This window comes from Podarcis cretensis, assembly GCF_951804945.1.
Source record: "Podarcis cretensis genome assembly, chromosome: 10".
Lineage (NCBI taxonomy): Eukaryota > Metazoa > Chordata > Lepidosauria > Squamata > Lacertidae > Podarcis > Podarcis cretensis.
In genome coordinates, this window is record NC_137179.1 from 442,194 (window position 1) to 458,111 (window position 15,918).

General features: G+C 48.7%; 1 protein-coding gene across 12 annotated transcripts in view; it reads left to right on the forward strand.

Annotated features, from left to right (window-relative positions):
• Nucleotides 1-15,918, forward strand: part of LOC307224976 (uncharacterized protein) — a gene marked incomplete at its 5' end in the record, with an annotated part of 128,027 nt that overhangs the window by 21,019 nt on the left and 91,090 nt on the right. For 5 of the 12 annotated variants that reach the window (XM_079992457.1, XM_079992460.1, XM_079992456.1 and 2 more), the window contains one exon: nt 798-2,648. The exons of 2 other annotated variants lie outside the window; for them this stretch is intronic. In XM_079992457.1, the coding sequence (XP_079848583.1) occupies nt 798-2,293 (1,496 nt within the window). In that variant the 3' untranslated portion in view covers nt 2,294-2,648. Of the gene's footprint in view, nt 1-797; nt 2,649-9,444; nt 9,879-15,918 lie in introns of those variants that run through there. 5 more of the 12 variants (XM_079992458.1, XM_079992455.1, XM_079992463.1 and 2 more) reach the window with 3 other exon arrangements.

A 15,918-nucleotide genomic window follows, 5' to 3' on the forward strand; every position in this document is an offset into this window, starting at 1 on the left:
GGGGTCCCAGCTCCCAGCTCTTCTAGATGGTCCAGAAGGATGTCATGGTTGGTGATATCAAAGGCCGCTGAGAGATCCAGCAGAAGTAGGAAACAGCTTTCACCTTTGTCTCTAGCCTGTAGGCGATCATCTACCAGAGCGACCAAGGCAGTTTCAGTCCCATGATGAGTCTAATTTCAGTCTCTTTTATGAGCCAGGATGGGCAAGGATCAAAGAGACAGGTGGTTAGTTTCACTTGCCCAAGCATCCTGTCCACATCCTTGAAGGTAACAGATTGGAATTGGTCCCATGCAACTTGACTAGCATTCTCCTTCTCCGGCCCTGGTGCCCTGGTGGAGTCTACCTCTTTCCAAAACTGAGCAACCTCATCTGCAAAAACCTGCAAAATGATTGCAGGAGGTCTTGGGGTCCTCACCAGGCCCCAATGGCAAAGGTGGTTCCATTATTTCGTGAACCACCTGAAAGAATCTCCTGCTGCCATTTTCTGCAGAGGCTATAGAGGCGGTGAATAAAGTCCTCGCCATCACTATCACCACTTGGTAGGCTCAGGGTTGAGCTCTAACCAGTGTCCAGCCCAATTCAGAATGAGTTTTCCACCACTAGCTCTCTAGCCAACTCAGCAATTGTTTCATTTCCCTGAGCTCCAGGGAAACTACGGGGCTGTCTGGGCTCCATGCAATAGGAGAGGAAGAACTCCCTTCAGTTCTTCCTCTATCACAAGCATCCATTAGCGTTGTTCAATAATTTGAGGGTTCGTTTTTTCCTGAGGGTCTAATCCATTTCTCTCTGTACTGCAGGCGGTGATAAACTGGGAAGTCAGAACAAAGGAGACCAGGACAAAATCCACACAGTGGAGAAGCCATATAAATATTTGGAGTGTGGAGAGCGTTTCAGACAGAGACTGCATTCCACTTTCCATCAAATAAATCCCATGAGGAAGAAACCATATCAGTGTTCAGAATGTGGAAAGAACTTCAAGTGGAAAGATAGTCTCATTTCCCATCAAAGAATTCACAGTGGGGAGAAACTATATCAGTGCTTGGAATGTGGAAAGAACTTCATTCGCACCTCCCATCTCACTGCCCATCAAAGAACTCACAATGGGGAGAAACCCTACCAGTGCTTGCAATGTGGAAAGAGTTTCAGCCAAAGGGCCAATCTCACTTGCCATGAAAGAATTCATACAGGGGAGAAACCATATCAGTGCTTGGAATGTGGAAGGAGCTTCAATCAGAGAGCCAATCTCACTTCTCACCAAAGAATGCATACTGGGCAGAAACCATATCAGTGCTTGGAATGCGGAAAGAGCTTCATTAAGAGGGCCAATCTCTATTCCCATCAAAGAACTCACAGCGATCAGAAACCATATCAGTGTTTTGAATGTGGAAAGAGATTCTGTAAAAACATCCATCTCATGACCCATCAAAGAATTCATACAGGGGAGAAAACATATCAGTGTTCAGAGTGTAGAAGGAGCTTCAGAAAGAGCTCCAATCTCACCGCCCATCAAATAATCCATACAGGGGAGAAACCACATCAGTGCATAGAATGTGGAAAGAGCTTCTGTAAGAGGTCCAATCTTATGGCCCATCAAAGAATCCACACTGGGGAGAAACCATATCAGTGTTTGAAATGTGAAAAGAGCTTCACTTGGAAGAAGAGTCTCACTTCCCATCAAGGAATTCACAGTGAGAAGAAAATATATCAGTGCTTGAAATGTGGAAAGAGCTTTAACAGAAGCCAAGCCTTCCATCAACACCAGAGAATTCACCACGGAGAGGAACACCATCAATGCCAAGAGTGTGGAAAGAGCTTCAGTCGGAAGGAAAGCTTCATGGCTCATAAAAGAATTCATTCAGTGGAGAAGCCATATCAGTGCTTGGAATGTAGAAAGAGATTCAGTGAGAACGTCCATCTTACAGATCACCAGATGATTCATAAAGGGGAGAAACCATATCAGTGCTCAGAATGTACAAGGAGCTTCAGAAAGAGCTCTAATTTCAAGGCCCATCAAAGAATTCACACAGGGGAGAAACCCTATCAGTGCTTGGAATGTGGAAAGAGCTTCACCCGGAAGGAAAGTCTCACTTCCCATCAAAGAACTCACAGCGGGGAGAAACCTTATCAGTGCTTGGAATGTGGAAAGGGGTACAGTAAGAGGGCAAGTCTCACTTCCCATCAAAGAATCCATACTGGGGAGAAACCACACGGGTCCTTGGAATGTGGAAAGAGCTTCAGTCACAACGCCCATCCCATGGGCCATCAAACAACTCACAGCAGGGGCAAACCATAGTAATAACTGTGTACAAATTTAATTTTAGGATGATTTAATGAGGAGGATGAGGATTACAGTAGTAGTAGTAGTGATCTTATTTGTACCCTGCCCATCTGATTGGGTTGCCACAGCCATTCTGGGAAGCTTCCAACATACAGTCATACCTCGGGTTGAAGTTGCTTCAGGCTGAACGTTTTTGGGTTGCGCTCTGCGTTACTTCCGGGATTTGCTGCTCGCACATGCGCAGACATTCAAAGTGACGTCATGCACAGAAGTGGTGGATCACGACCCGCACACATGCAGACATTGGTTGCGTTCGCTTCAGGATCCCGTTCACATCCAGAGGTACCACTGTATATAAAAACATAAAACATTAAAAAGCTTCCATTTACAGGTCTCCCTTCAGATGTATACGGAAAGGGTTAGAGTTTTTTTAATTTCCTTGACATCTGATGGGAGGGCGTTCAACAGGGTGGGCGCTAATACTGAGAAGGCCCTCCGCCTGCTTCCCTATAACCTCACTTCTCGCAGGCACGGAACTAACTGCAAGAAGACCCTCGGAGCTGGACCTCAGTGTCTGGGCTGAACCATGTGGGTGGAGAAGCTTCTTCAGGTGTACTCAGTGAGGCCATTCAGGCTTGTAATTGGAAATGTACTGGGAACCAGTGAAGATCCTTTAAGACCAGTACTATGTGGTCCCGGCGGCTGCTCCCAGTCCCCAGTCTAGCTGCCGCATTCCGGATTAGTTGTAGTTTCCAGATCACCTTCAAAGGTAGCCCCCACGTAGAGCGCATTGCAGTAGTCCAAGTGGGAGATAACCAGAGCATGCACCACTCTAGTGCTACAGTCTGCGGGCAGGTAGGGTCTCAGCCCACATACCAGATGGAGCTGGCAGACAGCTGCCCTGGACACAGAATAGGCCCGTGCCTCCATGGACAGCTGTGAATCTGTCCTTCAAAAACAGTGGTCTTTTACTTTGGCAACCTAGCAAAAAGGTTGGCCTTGTTTCTCAAGACCATGGAGTGCACACTCACTGCCCAATATTTCTTTTTTTACATTGGTTTCTGATTTGTTTATCATGCCAAAATTGGAGTGTCAGGCTGGTGGGAATTGAGTCACAGAGGTTTCCTGGCCACTGGCATTACCATGGATTTGGCTGAGACTGAATGCAGCTGCCTCCTTCAGACATCAAGTATGGTCATGGAATCCTGCAACTGTGGAGTTGAAGGGGACTCTGAGGCTGCTCTAGTCCAACTGCCTGCAATGCCGGAGTCTCAACTAATGACAGTAGCAGGACAAGCTCCAACTCCTGGCAAGGGAAGAAGCAGTTAAAGGGGCCCAGACTTGATGCCGTCAAAAGGAATGTTCATGGCAATTGATGTAAATGTAATATTTAGAGTTATATTAACTTTTTGCATAAAGGAAAGACTTTGGGACTATTTGCAGGCACAGTTCATGCATTCTGACCTGTGTCACATATCAAAGAAACTGCAGCTCTTTCTATATTCGGGTGCCTTTCACATTGAAAACCTGTCACAGAGGATGCAATGAAATGTGAGAGGTATTTCTGGGCCCAATTAGTACTAGTGTTGGAAGCCCTGACTCAATTGGGATCATAGTAATTGGAAAAAATTGTTTGTTTGTTTCATAGAATGGTAGAGTTGGAAAGGACACAAGAGGTCCTCTAGTCTAACCCCCTGGAATGCAGGCATCTCAGTTGAAGCATCCCTGGCAGGTGGCCTCCAACCTCTGCTTAAAAACCTCCAAGGAAGAAGAATCCACCACCGTCCAAGGGAGTCCGTTCCACTGTCAAACAGCTCCTCCCCTCAGAAAGTTCTCATCCAGAATTTTCCTCCTTCTTCCTGGGCCACAGCCTTCGACAGGAAGGAGTGGTGGGAAGACCATCTGTGCCCCAAGGCTCTCCAGCTTCCTGCCCAGAGTCTCCTGGTCCCTTGCTACATGTTGAAGGTTGTGTGTGGCCGTCTTGGTTGTACCCAAAGGGAAACGAAGGAAGGGGTAGTGGCCAGTGGGCTTTCTATAAGACTTGGCAACTTCTCTGTCACATCTTGAATCTTTGCACCTGGAAGACAGGACACCTCCAGGGACATCCTGTTAGCTCTGCACTCTGCTGCATGTGTCCCCCTCAGCAGAGAGTCACTTACCACCACCACCACGAGTCTCGTCCTCCTCTGCGGAGGGGCAGGAATTGTTCTCTACACAACCTTCCCCAACTCCCTTGGTGTGTTCTGAGGTCTGCAACTGCTGCACTTGCTCCTCTGGCCCACAATCAGCACAACTGGCACAATGATCTCTGTGGCTTTCGTATGTGTCAGGGGCTCAGGAGCAGAGGCACAGGGAAGAGAGGAGATGGAGAGCGAAGGGGAAGAATCCGAGGGGAGCGTAGGAGAAGAGGACAGTGGACCGAGGGATTCCATGAGCCTCTCCAGCGAATCGGAAGATTCACAGAAGGGGGCGCCGATGGGCAGGGCAAGGGGCGACCCAAGGGGAACGCCCCAGGAGCAAGGGGGCAGCAGGGACTCCCAGAGCAGTAGTTGGAAATCAGGACCAGCTTCCCCACCAGAGCAGAGTGGGGGGGAAGAGTCCCAAGGATCGGGGCCAGTGCATTCCCCACCAGGGAGAGAAGATGAGGCAGGGCTGACCACGCCTCCATCAGAAAGTCGGACAACGGAGGGGAGGTCAGATCCAGCCAGTATCCCGGAAGAGGGAAGCAGTGACCGAAGTAGTGTAACGGTTAGGAGGAAGGTCACTGGGTTGGCGTGAGAGGCAAGTTCAAATGTACAGGAGCGCGGGACAGCAGAGAATGAGGATTGGGAACCGGGTCCTAAAGCCCGCCGGAGGGAGGGGGAGGAGCTAAGCGACTCAGCGTCGGAAGAGTCCAGAAAGGGCAATGCCCCAGCGGGCAGGAGGACCCAGAGGAGGAGAGAGCAGCGTAAAAGGTGGAGCAGGGCTAGGATCTTAAACTGGTGTCATAGGGGAGGAGACTCAGACGGGACTTCGCCGGTCTAGGGTTTAAGACGTAGGGCTGCACGCTGTGGCTTTGAAATGGAAACTGAACTTCAATAAAGACTTTTGTACATTACGACAGCCTAGCGTTGGTCCTCTGTGAGCTGGGACCTAGAGGCAGCTCTGACAGTATGCATTGCTTCATTTCCTACATGAACACTGACATATAACTGAACATGTGGGGAGAAGGGGATTTCGTATTTGCCACGTTCAGTAGCTCAGACAAGCAGGCAATATACCTCCTGGCTAGCCAATGAGGGTGCAGGGCTCCTACTGCAGGAGGGATTGTTCTTAAAGGCAAAATTTGAAAGGTTTGCATTTTTTTGCATTTCTGTGTTAAAATCACAACTCCCCAAAAATCGCAAGTCCCCACCACAGCCTCTTAACTAAGGCCAAGACAATGGCCATTGACACAGGCACCATAAACACACAAAACAGCAAAGAAGCTCAGAAAAGAAAACTGTAGCAATAGGTGGTTACCATGTATCGTACTGTTTCCTCCGACTATCCAGTATAGAATCAAATAATCTCCAAAATTCAACGTTTTGACCCATTTCCTTGGTTCCAATGTCTAATGACTCCTCTGGAAGAGGGGAATCCAGGGCTCCCCCTGCCTCCATGATCCCTGAGACACACAGTCACGTACACAGCAAGCACCCCTACCTTGAGGGAAACAATGGACACCCCCCCCCTGATGGGTTGGCGGATGTCAGGTGTTCCCAAAGCCCATCCTCAGGAAGGCCAGGATATGCATAGATAGTTTTATTGTTCTTTGGGTGACTTTGGGGTACTTAAGGTGGAAAGCATAATGCTGGTGGTCAACAAAAGAGGTTTAAAGCCTGTCTCAAGGCAAATTTTTAAAAATGTAGTATAAACACCAACAATTGGGAAACACTTGCCTGCTAGCGCTCCAATTGGAGAACAGCCTTTACCTAAGGTGTCATGGGCTTTGAAGAAGCACGAAATTCCAGATGAAAGAGAGAAAGAGCTATGAGGAAGGCGTATTTGGCAAATTCTCATTGTGGTCAACTCCTGCCAGGAAACCTGTGTCTCCACTGTGGAAGGATGTGTGGATCCAGAATTGGCCTCCACAGTCACTTACGGACTCATTGTTAAAACCGTGTTAATGGAAGACAATCTTACTCGGCTACGAGGGATCGCCAAAGAAGAAGAGCTCCAAATTGCTTGACTGGAACTTCCTTCTGTCACTGACAGCATACACCCGCGGGGAATTACACCCCAAGGAGTTGGATTACTCGTCTCTCACCCCGGAATTTTTTCCTTATCATCTGTAATAGAAATGTGTGGTGAGTTCTTGGCTTTTAACGACTGTTTCATTGAAAAGTGGATTGTGATTTTGGTCACAATCATGAGAATAAGGTTTAAACCTAAAAAACAAACCAACCCAAAACAACATTAACAGCAGAAGCAGCCTAGCCATTCACCCCCGCCCCCCGATCCGTGCTGTTCGGTCCCTGTGCCCAAGGCTTGCGCCCCCGGGACTCGCCATCTTTCACTCGGTCCAGTCCATTCAAACGCCCGTTGCTGAGCCTGCTCAGCTGGGGACCCTCCGGACCCCCATCGCCTTCCCTGAGCAGGAGCTCCATTCCCACTCGAGGAGGTCCGAGGGGGCCTGTCCCCCCCGCTGACTCCCCTTCTTCCTCTTCCTCTTCTTTTTGGGGAGAAGCGGCGGAGGAATCCGTTTCGTGGCCGGGAAACAAAGCTGTTCCGCTTCTGGCCAAGGGAAGGAAGGACGCGCACCGCCAGCCAGGAGGGTCCAACGGTAAAAGGCGATCCCTGCCTCGCGGGGGGTTGGACTAGATGGCCGCGGGGGGTTCCCCCCAACTCTGCAATGCTGTGGCAACAGCTCTGGGTCTCCGCTCGGTGCACGCGGCGCCTGCGAGCTCCTGCTTTGAGAGGGAGGGGAGAGAGGTGTGCGCCCCACTCGCCAAGGGTTAAATGCACGGAGCCACCTTCCCCAAGAGGACAGGGAAAAGGGGGGGGTCCTCCTCGGCAAAAGCCCCTCCCTCCCTGCCGGGTGGGGGCGACGATCGACCCTCTGCATCTGCCGCCTCGTGGCGCCTCCGGGGACCCGGTGAGTCTCCCGTCCCCCTCTCCCGACAGACCCCATTGGGAGAAGCGGGTCCCAGGGCTGCAGGGGGTGCATGGAGGGCTGCTCTGCTCATGTGGGGGGGGGCGGACAATGACCCCAAAGTCAAGGATTGGAGGGTCCTTCCAGGGAGAGGCAAGCTTGCAGGAGAGCGGCAGCTCTGCGCTTCTTTTGCACCGATGAGCGGCGGGCTGCTTTAGGGGGAGGATCTTTGGGTCAAGGGAGGGAGGAATGCATGGGAATAAACCCATCTCAGATTCACATTCATTAACTGAGGTTGCAGCCGCCCGGAAACATTCGGACATGAAAAGTCCCCTAAAACCTAAAGCTCAGCTATGCAAGAAAGGAAGACTGACTCTTGGAAGGTGGAGGGCAGAGAAGATAGAGCACTTCTTCAAGCAGCGCAGAGTTAAACTTGTGGAACTCCCTACCACAAGAGGCAGGGAGGCCACTAATTGAGATGGCTTGAAGAGGGGACCAGGCAAGTCTACGGAGGAGGAGGAGGAGGAGGAGGAGGAGGAGGAGGAGGAGGAGGAGGAGGAGGAGGAGAGGGCGATGGGGGGTTCCTCGCCATGACGGCTGTTCTCTGCCTCTCCAGTCGGAGGCGGAGAAAAGGAAGCATTTCTTAATGCAGCGCAGAGTTGAGCTCATGCAGGAAGCAAGAATGGCCCCTGTAGGACTAAAACTCCCATAGTTACATAAATCTTTCTTCTTTATTTAAAGAAAACCTGTCTGTGACTCCAGCTTACTAAATATCCCCTCACAAAGGTCCCCTGCAGGACACTCTGGGCTAAAAGTTTAAGGGGAACGGAAAAGAAACCTTCGAGTAAAGGGTTGTTCAGTGAGGTCAGGGCAATTTATCTAAGTGAGAGTGGGCACAACGGCGTGAGAGGAAAAAGTGTCGGTGCGCCCGTCCCAATTCTGTGGGGAGGGAATCCCCCAGCTTAGGAACTGCCGAAAGGATGTCCTCTCTTGGGCCAGCCCACACCCAAAACTCTGAGGGTGGTGCTGAAATGACCAAGAGGGCCTCGTCTGCCATCTGGAACACCCAAGAGGATCTGTAGGGAAAGAGGCGGCTTTCCAGATCTTTGGGCGCTGAGGTGAAGCCCTCATGGGAGCACCTTGTAATCATCTCATCTGATGCAGAGCATGGAGTACAATGGCCACTCCTCTCTGTGGCTGGCAAAGTGGACAGAGCTGGGCATGGGCACTCCTAGTCACTACCTGAACCCAAGCAAGCATGTTGGATCTAAGAGAACCCCAAGCATCCATGACTAGGGGAGGGGCTTAAGCTATGTTACATCATCACCATCATCATCCATTACCCAGACTTCACCATAGGTTCCCTGGGCAGATGACAACATTGAAACAAAGTATTAAAAGCAGTTTAACACAATTTACTGTAACAAAAATACTATGAGTAATATTTCCTTGATTTGAGCATTGTCTTTTGACCCCAATCATATGTACTTTGGTCTCACCCACTTGGCCCTTAGGAGGTTGGCCAGTCAAGTATCTGGCCCTCAGAACAGAGAAAAAGGGACCCCCACCCCAGGAGAGCGTCTGGAGACTGTTGGAGATTTCAGTGGCTAGAAACGGAGTCAGAAACAGGGAATAAATGTGCCCTGAAGTGGGAGCGGGCGGGAGAGCCACGCTTGAAGACCTCTTGGTTAGGGTGCCCACTATAACCCAATGCTCAGATAACACTCAGTACAAATGACTCACTTGTCAATCACAGTTCTCTTTTCATTCCTTGACCACAAACTCTGAAAGGCAGGAGCAACCAGGCTGATTCAGAAAGCCCAGCAGTTCCCTCCACATCTTGCAGGGTAACTATCCCTCTAGGAGGGGTAGAGGCTTAGTTCTTCTTCCTCTTCTTCTTTTCCTTAACAAAAATATAGCATTTCCTTCTTCTGACAGTGTGTGTGTTTTGTGACACAACAATGTATTGGTTTTGTAGGATTTCCTAGCACCTCTTAATCCGGACAGAGAGAACTTGGTAGAAGATCAAGGGATTCCTTCATCTCTCTTGGAGGCTTCCTGAGAGCACAGATGGATGAGCAAGACTCATCTGGGCTTGAAGCAGGAAGAGGCCATGCTATCAGAACCAGGAGCCATGGGGGATTTTGGGAAAAAACTGTACAGAAGATCCTGAGTGAGGAGGACACTCTCCGCTCAGAGGCTCAGAGCCAGCAGTTCAGGCAGTTCTGCTACCAGGAGGCCAAAGGACCTCGAGACGTTTGCAGCCGACTCTACCACCTTTGCCATGAGTGGCTGAAGCCAGAAAGGCACACAAAAGCTGAAATGCTGGACCTGGTGATCTTGGAGCAGTTCCTGGCTGTCCTTCCACCGGAGATGGAGAGCTGGGTGAGGGAATGCGGAGCAGAGACCAGTTCCCAGGCAGTGGCCCTGGCCGAAGGTTTCCTCCTGAGTCAGGCGGAGGAGAGAAAGCAGGCAGAGAGAAAGCAGGTGAGAGAGACTTTCCTCTGGTTCAGAACATGAGGGATAGCACCCCAAAATTCTGTACTAATGTACCCCCTCTTTAAAAAAACTTCCAAGGAATGATATTGAATACCCCTCAAGCTTTTTCCTCTGTCATTGCTAAACTTTCTCTGCCTTTACTGTTTTGAATCCTTGTTTCTCTTTCAGGGAAAATATCTTTAGTTGGTCTTTAAGGTGCTACAGGAAGGAATTTTTTTATTTTGTTTTGACTATGGCAGACCAACACGGCTACCTATCTGTAACAGGGAAAATATCTGTTACAGGAAAGAGGCCCAGATTCCTCTGAGACAGAGAGGACTCCTTTAGACACAAGAGACTGGCTGCTGGGTAAGGAAGAATAAGTTTTTTCTGTTTGGTCACATTCTGTGAATTTTGAAACTAATTTGTCGGTTCTTTTGATCTTTTTTGGAATGGCATGTGGGGCCCAGAGCCCCAAGGAGGGGAGAAGTATTTTACACAACTATCATATGAAATGTGTGCAAAGGTCAACATGCCCTTGCTAAGTGAGACTTGTGAAGGGCCAACTGCAGTTAGAGAGACACTGCTGAACCTCTAAGATAAGCATTCACTCCTGGCTTCCCACTTACCTCTGTCTCTCGCAGGTGACCAGGTGATGCCAGCAAGACCTCCTCCTGCATCTTTTCATGGTGGTGAAGGAGAAGCAATGGCTGCAGAAACAGATCAGGTAGAGGGAAGGAGCATTGTGGGGAAGGGGGCTGAGGGGCGCAGCAGCCAGGTGCCTCTGGGCCTGAACAAATCTCTCTCCTCCTCTTGGCTTCTGTCAAAACCACCCTTAAAAAGGCTGGAAATGCCATTCAAGAAAGTCTACATGCTGAGAACAAGGAACAGCCACCTCACCTTAACTCACCTCTTGAATGTTGCTAGTATGATGTCCCAGTCGTTGCAGATATAAAGATGACAGATAGATGATAGATAGATATATGATAGCTAGCTAGCTAGCTAGCTAGAGAGATTAAAGATGATAGATAGATAGATGATAGATAGATAGATAGATAGATAGATAGATAGATAGATAGATAGATGGATGATAGGGTTTCAACTTACACAATAAGAAACAAAGTGATGTAGAAATAAGCCTTTACAGTGGTGCCTCGCAAGACAAAATTAATCCGTTCCGTGAGTCTCTTCGTATAGCAGTTTTTTCGTCTTGCGAAGCAAGCCCATTGACAGCTTAGCGGATTAGCGCTATTAGCGGTTTAGCGGCTTTTAGCGGCTTTTAACGGCTTATCAGCTTAGCGGATCAGCTGATAAGCGGCTTAAAAGGTAAAGGTAAAGGTACCCCTGCCCGTACGGGCCAGTCTTGACAGACTCTGGGGTTGTGCGACCATCTCACTTAAGAGGCCAGGGGCCAGCGCTGTCCGGAGACACTTCCGGGTCACGTGGCCAGTGTGACATCGCTGCTCTGGCGAGCCAGAGCCGCACACGGAAACGCCGTTTACCTTCCCGCTGGTAAGCAGTCCCTATTTATCTACTTGCACCCGGAGGTGCTTTCGAACTGCTAGGTTGGCAGGCGCTGGGACCGAGCAGCGGGAGCGCACCCCGCCGCAGGGATTCGAACCGCCGACCTTTCGATCGGCAAGTCCTAGGCGCTGAGGCTTTAAACCGCAGGAACTCGCAAGACATTTCCGTCTTGCGAAGCAAGCCTATAGGGAAATTTGTTTTGCGAAGCGCCTCCAAAACGGAAAACCCTTTCGTCTAGCGGGTTTTCCATCTTGCGAGGCGTTCGTCTTGCGGGGCACCACTGTACTCATATTACCTTCAAATATTCATAAAAAAGCAATCCAACATCGGATTGACACCATTCCAATGCTGTTCTGCTCAGAAGGAAGATGGCTACCAGAGGAGGCACTTGGGACATGGCTAGGGGAAGCCATCATCCCTGAAGCATGAGACCACATACACAGCAACCCTTATGCTTGGGTGATAATCACTGCCCTCCTGGTCTCTGAGTGCCAGACATATACCGTAGCCATCTCAAGGACAAGAGTGGATCCAACCTACATGGGTTGGGGACTTGGCCAGGACAACTTGGTTGGGAAACAGACTCACCCCCCCCCCTCCTGGAAATGAAGAGGAAGTGATGATACTTACAGCCTGCCCATGCTGTCCACGAAAGATCCCACCCTCCTATCTAAAGTAACTAACTATCTGAAATGCCCACCCAAGCCTAAGTCTATACCTAACCCTCGCCCTAACCCTACACTTAACCCTAACTACTCCTCTATGTAAAAAATAAAAATATACAGAATATATACAGAATATGCACAGATGTGCACAAAAAACAAAAACAAAAATATTAAAACAAAGAACAAAAAATAAAATAAATAAAAGTGTTAAAAGAAAAGAATAAAGGAAAATAAAAATAAATCAAATCAAATAAAAGTTATAAATGAAATCAAAATCAAAATAAGAAAATGAAAAAAGAACAATTCACTAATCTTCCGCCTACTCTCCACCAACCGCCACCACCTCATCTCTCCTCTCTCCTCTGACCTCTCCTCACTAACCCACAATGGCTGCCTGCAAGTCAGTGGCTTTTAAAGGAGAAGCAAGAGATTTCACCAAGGAGGGCGGGTCCTTGTAGTGGGATGTGAAACACAAGAGCAGTAAAGTACAACATTCCTAGAGTGAACATGTTTACACATGGGGAGGAATGTTTGTCCAGCCAGCAGGTCAACTATTACTCATAGTGAGCAGCGGCCAGGATTCACTTAAACAGCCCCATCAGTTGCACTCGGGGGCTTCTCCCCCCCCCCCACTTCTTCCCATCCCTGTACCCCCATGTGCTGTTGAAGTTGGCTTGAGGGCATCAGGAGGTCCCACCTCGAACACCACATGAGAGAGCAGAGTGGGGAATCCTTCTATTTGGCAAATGGGAAAACTTTTATCTATTTCTTTTAGGGTTCACTGTGCTTTGAAGATGTCGCTGTTGATTTCACAGACGAGGAATGGGCGTTGCTGGATCCTGACCAGAGAGCTCTGCATAAGGAAGTCATGAAGGAGAATCGTCAGATCATGGCTTCTCTTAGTAAGGCTTCCTTTTGGCGCGCTCTCTCTCTCTCTCTCTCTCTCTCGGAAATTACATAAATATCTCTGTGTGATGAAGCTCCCAGATTTTGGTGCAGCTCAACATCTCAACTTGCAAAATCTAGGCTTCTAACACCTCTCACAGCTCACCTTGAATGGAGGTTGATGCTTTCTCTGTGAATATTCTTCCTCCATTCATACCTTTTAAACCATGGCCAGGCTGCTCTGAATTGCTCAGGCCTTTCAAAATGTAGGCTTCAGAGTGGTGAGGGAAGTTGAATTTGCTTCTGTCAGGTTCTTTTGCTTTTGTTTTAACTCTTGTCGGTTTTTGGCTGACCAAAGAGACTACTGACATTGAGATGGAGCAGATTCCAGGATTGGGCCAAACCAAATCCGTCTCAGAAAAGAGACAGGCTTTTCAAGTTTCAGGTTCTCACAGATTTTTCAATTAATGCCAGTCAAGCAGGGCAGGGAACCCTCTAGAAAGTCCTCACATCTAACTCCCTTCAGTTCTTCCTCTATCACAAATCTTAATCAGTATTGTTCACTAATTGGGGTCTCAATTTGTTTCTCAGGTTCTAATCCATTTCCCTCTTTGTTACAGGTGGTGAGGAAATGGAACTTAAGAACAAGGGAGGCCATGACAAAAGCCACACAGAGGAGACACCCTATCAACATTTGGAGTGTGGAGACAACTGCAGCAAGAGCGGCCCTCTCACTTCCATTCTAGGAATTCACAGGGGAGAAAAACCTTATGAGTACTTAGAATGTGGGGAAAGCTTCAGTCTGATCACCCATCTCACTTCCCACCAAAGGATTCACAGTGGGGAGAAACCATATCAGTTCTTGGAATTTGGAAGTTCCTTCAATTCCAAGAGAAGCCTCACTTCCCATCAAAACATTCATACAGGGGAGAAACACTACCAGTGCTTGGAATGTGGAAAGAGCTTCAGTTGGAAGAAAAGTCTCACTTCCCATCAAAAAATACATACAGGGAAGCCCTATCAGTGCTTGGAATGTGGAAAAAACTTCACTCGAAAGAGCAGTCTCACTTCCCATCAGAGAATTCATACAGGTGAGAAACCCTACCAATGCTTGGAATGTGGAAAAAGCTTTCGTTGGAAGAACCATCTCGCCTCCCATCAAAGAATTCATACAGGAGAGAAACCCTATCGATGCCTGGAATGTGGAAAGGGCTTCAGATGGAGGGAAGCCTCCCTTTCCCATCAAAGCATTCATACAGGGCAGAAACCCTATAAGTGCATGGAATGTGGGAAGAGCTTTTGTCGGGAGACCAGTCTCACTTCCCATCAAAGAATTCATACAGGGGAGAAACCCTATCAGTGCTTGGAGTGTGGAAAGAGTTTCAGCTGGAAGGAAAGTCTCACTTCACATCAAAGAATTCATACAGAGCGGAAGACCTATCAGTGCTTGGATTGTTGGAAGAGCTTTTACACAAGCAAAGGCTTCCACCAGCATAAGATAACTCACAGTGGAGAGAATATCAATGCCAAGAGTGTGGAAAGAGCTTCAGTCAGAAGGAAAATCTCACTTCACATGAAATAATTCATACAGAGTAGAAATCACATCGCTGCTTGGAATGTGGAAAGAGTTTCAGTAAGAGGGGCAATCTCACTTCCCATCAATAAAATCAGAGAATTGTAGAGGTGGAAGGGACCCTGATTTTCATCTAGTACAACCTCTGTGTCACAATATTGCTGGGCCCTCAGCTTAATCACACAGCAAGCAGACTCCGTCAGTTTTCAAGCAGCTTTTATTATATATCATAATTACAGTCACTGCCACTCCCACAACTGCCAACTCCTTTCAAGACATTGAGGCACCTGGGCTCTGATTCCTCCTCCAACAGGATGTCTTCCAGAAGCTCCCCTTTTGTTTCTGCAATTGACATTTTTCTTTGACCCTGGCTATCCTAGGAGCATGGGGAGATTCTGGCTGGTGTCCCACCCCTTTCTCTGATGAATCATCCCCCCCCTGGTGGTGTTGTGAGAGACCGCCCATTAATCCCTTGGCTTCCAGCCCTCTCTCACTTCCATGAGAATTTATCTCTTCTTCTCTGGCAGAGGAGAAGAGATTTTGAGGGGACTCGTCCTCAAATGGCTTGGAAGAAAGGAGAATGACTCCTTCCGCCTCTAGCTCTCTGTCTCTCTAGAGAGCTCTGTTTCTGATATCCTCCGACTCTCTATACCCATCCTTCTCTTCCTCTTCGCTCTGGGGAGCTCCAGGTCTCCTCTCAGTCTCTTCTTCTCCAGGCTGAAAATGTCCAACACCCTCACCCGTTTCTCATGAGCCTTGGTTTCCAGACCCTGGACCATCTTAGTTGCCCTCCTCTGCAAACTTCCCATCTTGTCAATATCTTTCTTAAATAGTGGCACCCATAATGGGACACAGTACTCCAGCTGTAGCCTGACCAAGGTAGAATAGTGTGGTACTCTGATGTCCCTCGATCGGCAGGGAGCAGGACTCACAGCCATAATAACCTCCGACCTTTTCGACAATCTCAATGTTTTTAGATGGCCCTCTCAGGCCAGGTGGGAAAGGCCAGCAAGGCAGGGAGCAGGTCTTCCAGAACACACAATCAAGATGGTCTCTGGTCTTCTCAGCTGACCTCAGACCTTGTAGCTGGAGTTCATCCGTCACTCACTGCAGGCCCCACCCTCTTAGACCAGATGGGCAAGGCAGCAAGCAGGTCTTCCAGGACTCTTCAGCAGACAAGGCCTCCGTGGCTGGCGTCAGTCTGGTCTCCCCCCTTCCAGGCATGCAAGACAGGGAACAGGTCTTCCAGGATTTGCAGCCAGTATGATCTCTGGCCTCTTCAGTAGAGACCATTGGAGGGTGGAATGGAATGTCAGAGTGGTGGTAATGTGAAGCAGGGCTGGTTAGATCAGTAGTAGAGAGACAACATTGTTTCTCATTGTTTTAGCTGTAAAGCAGTGGT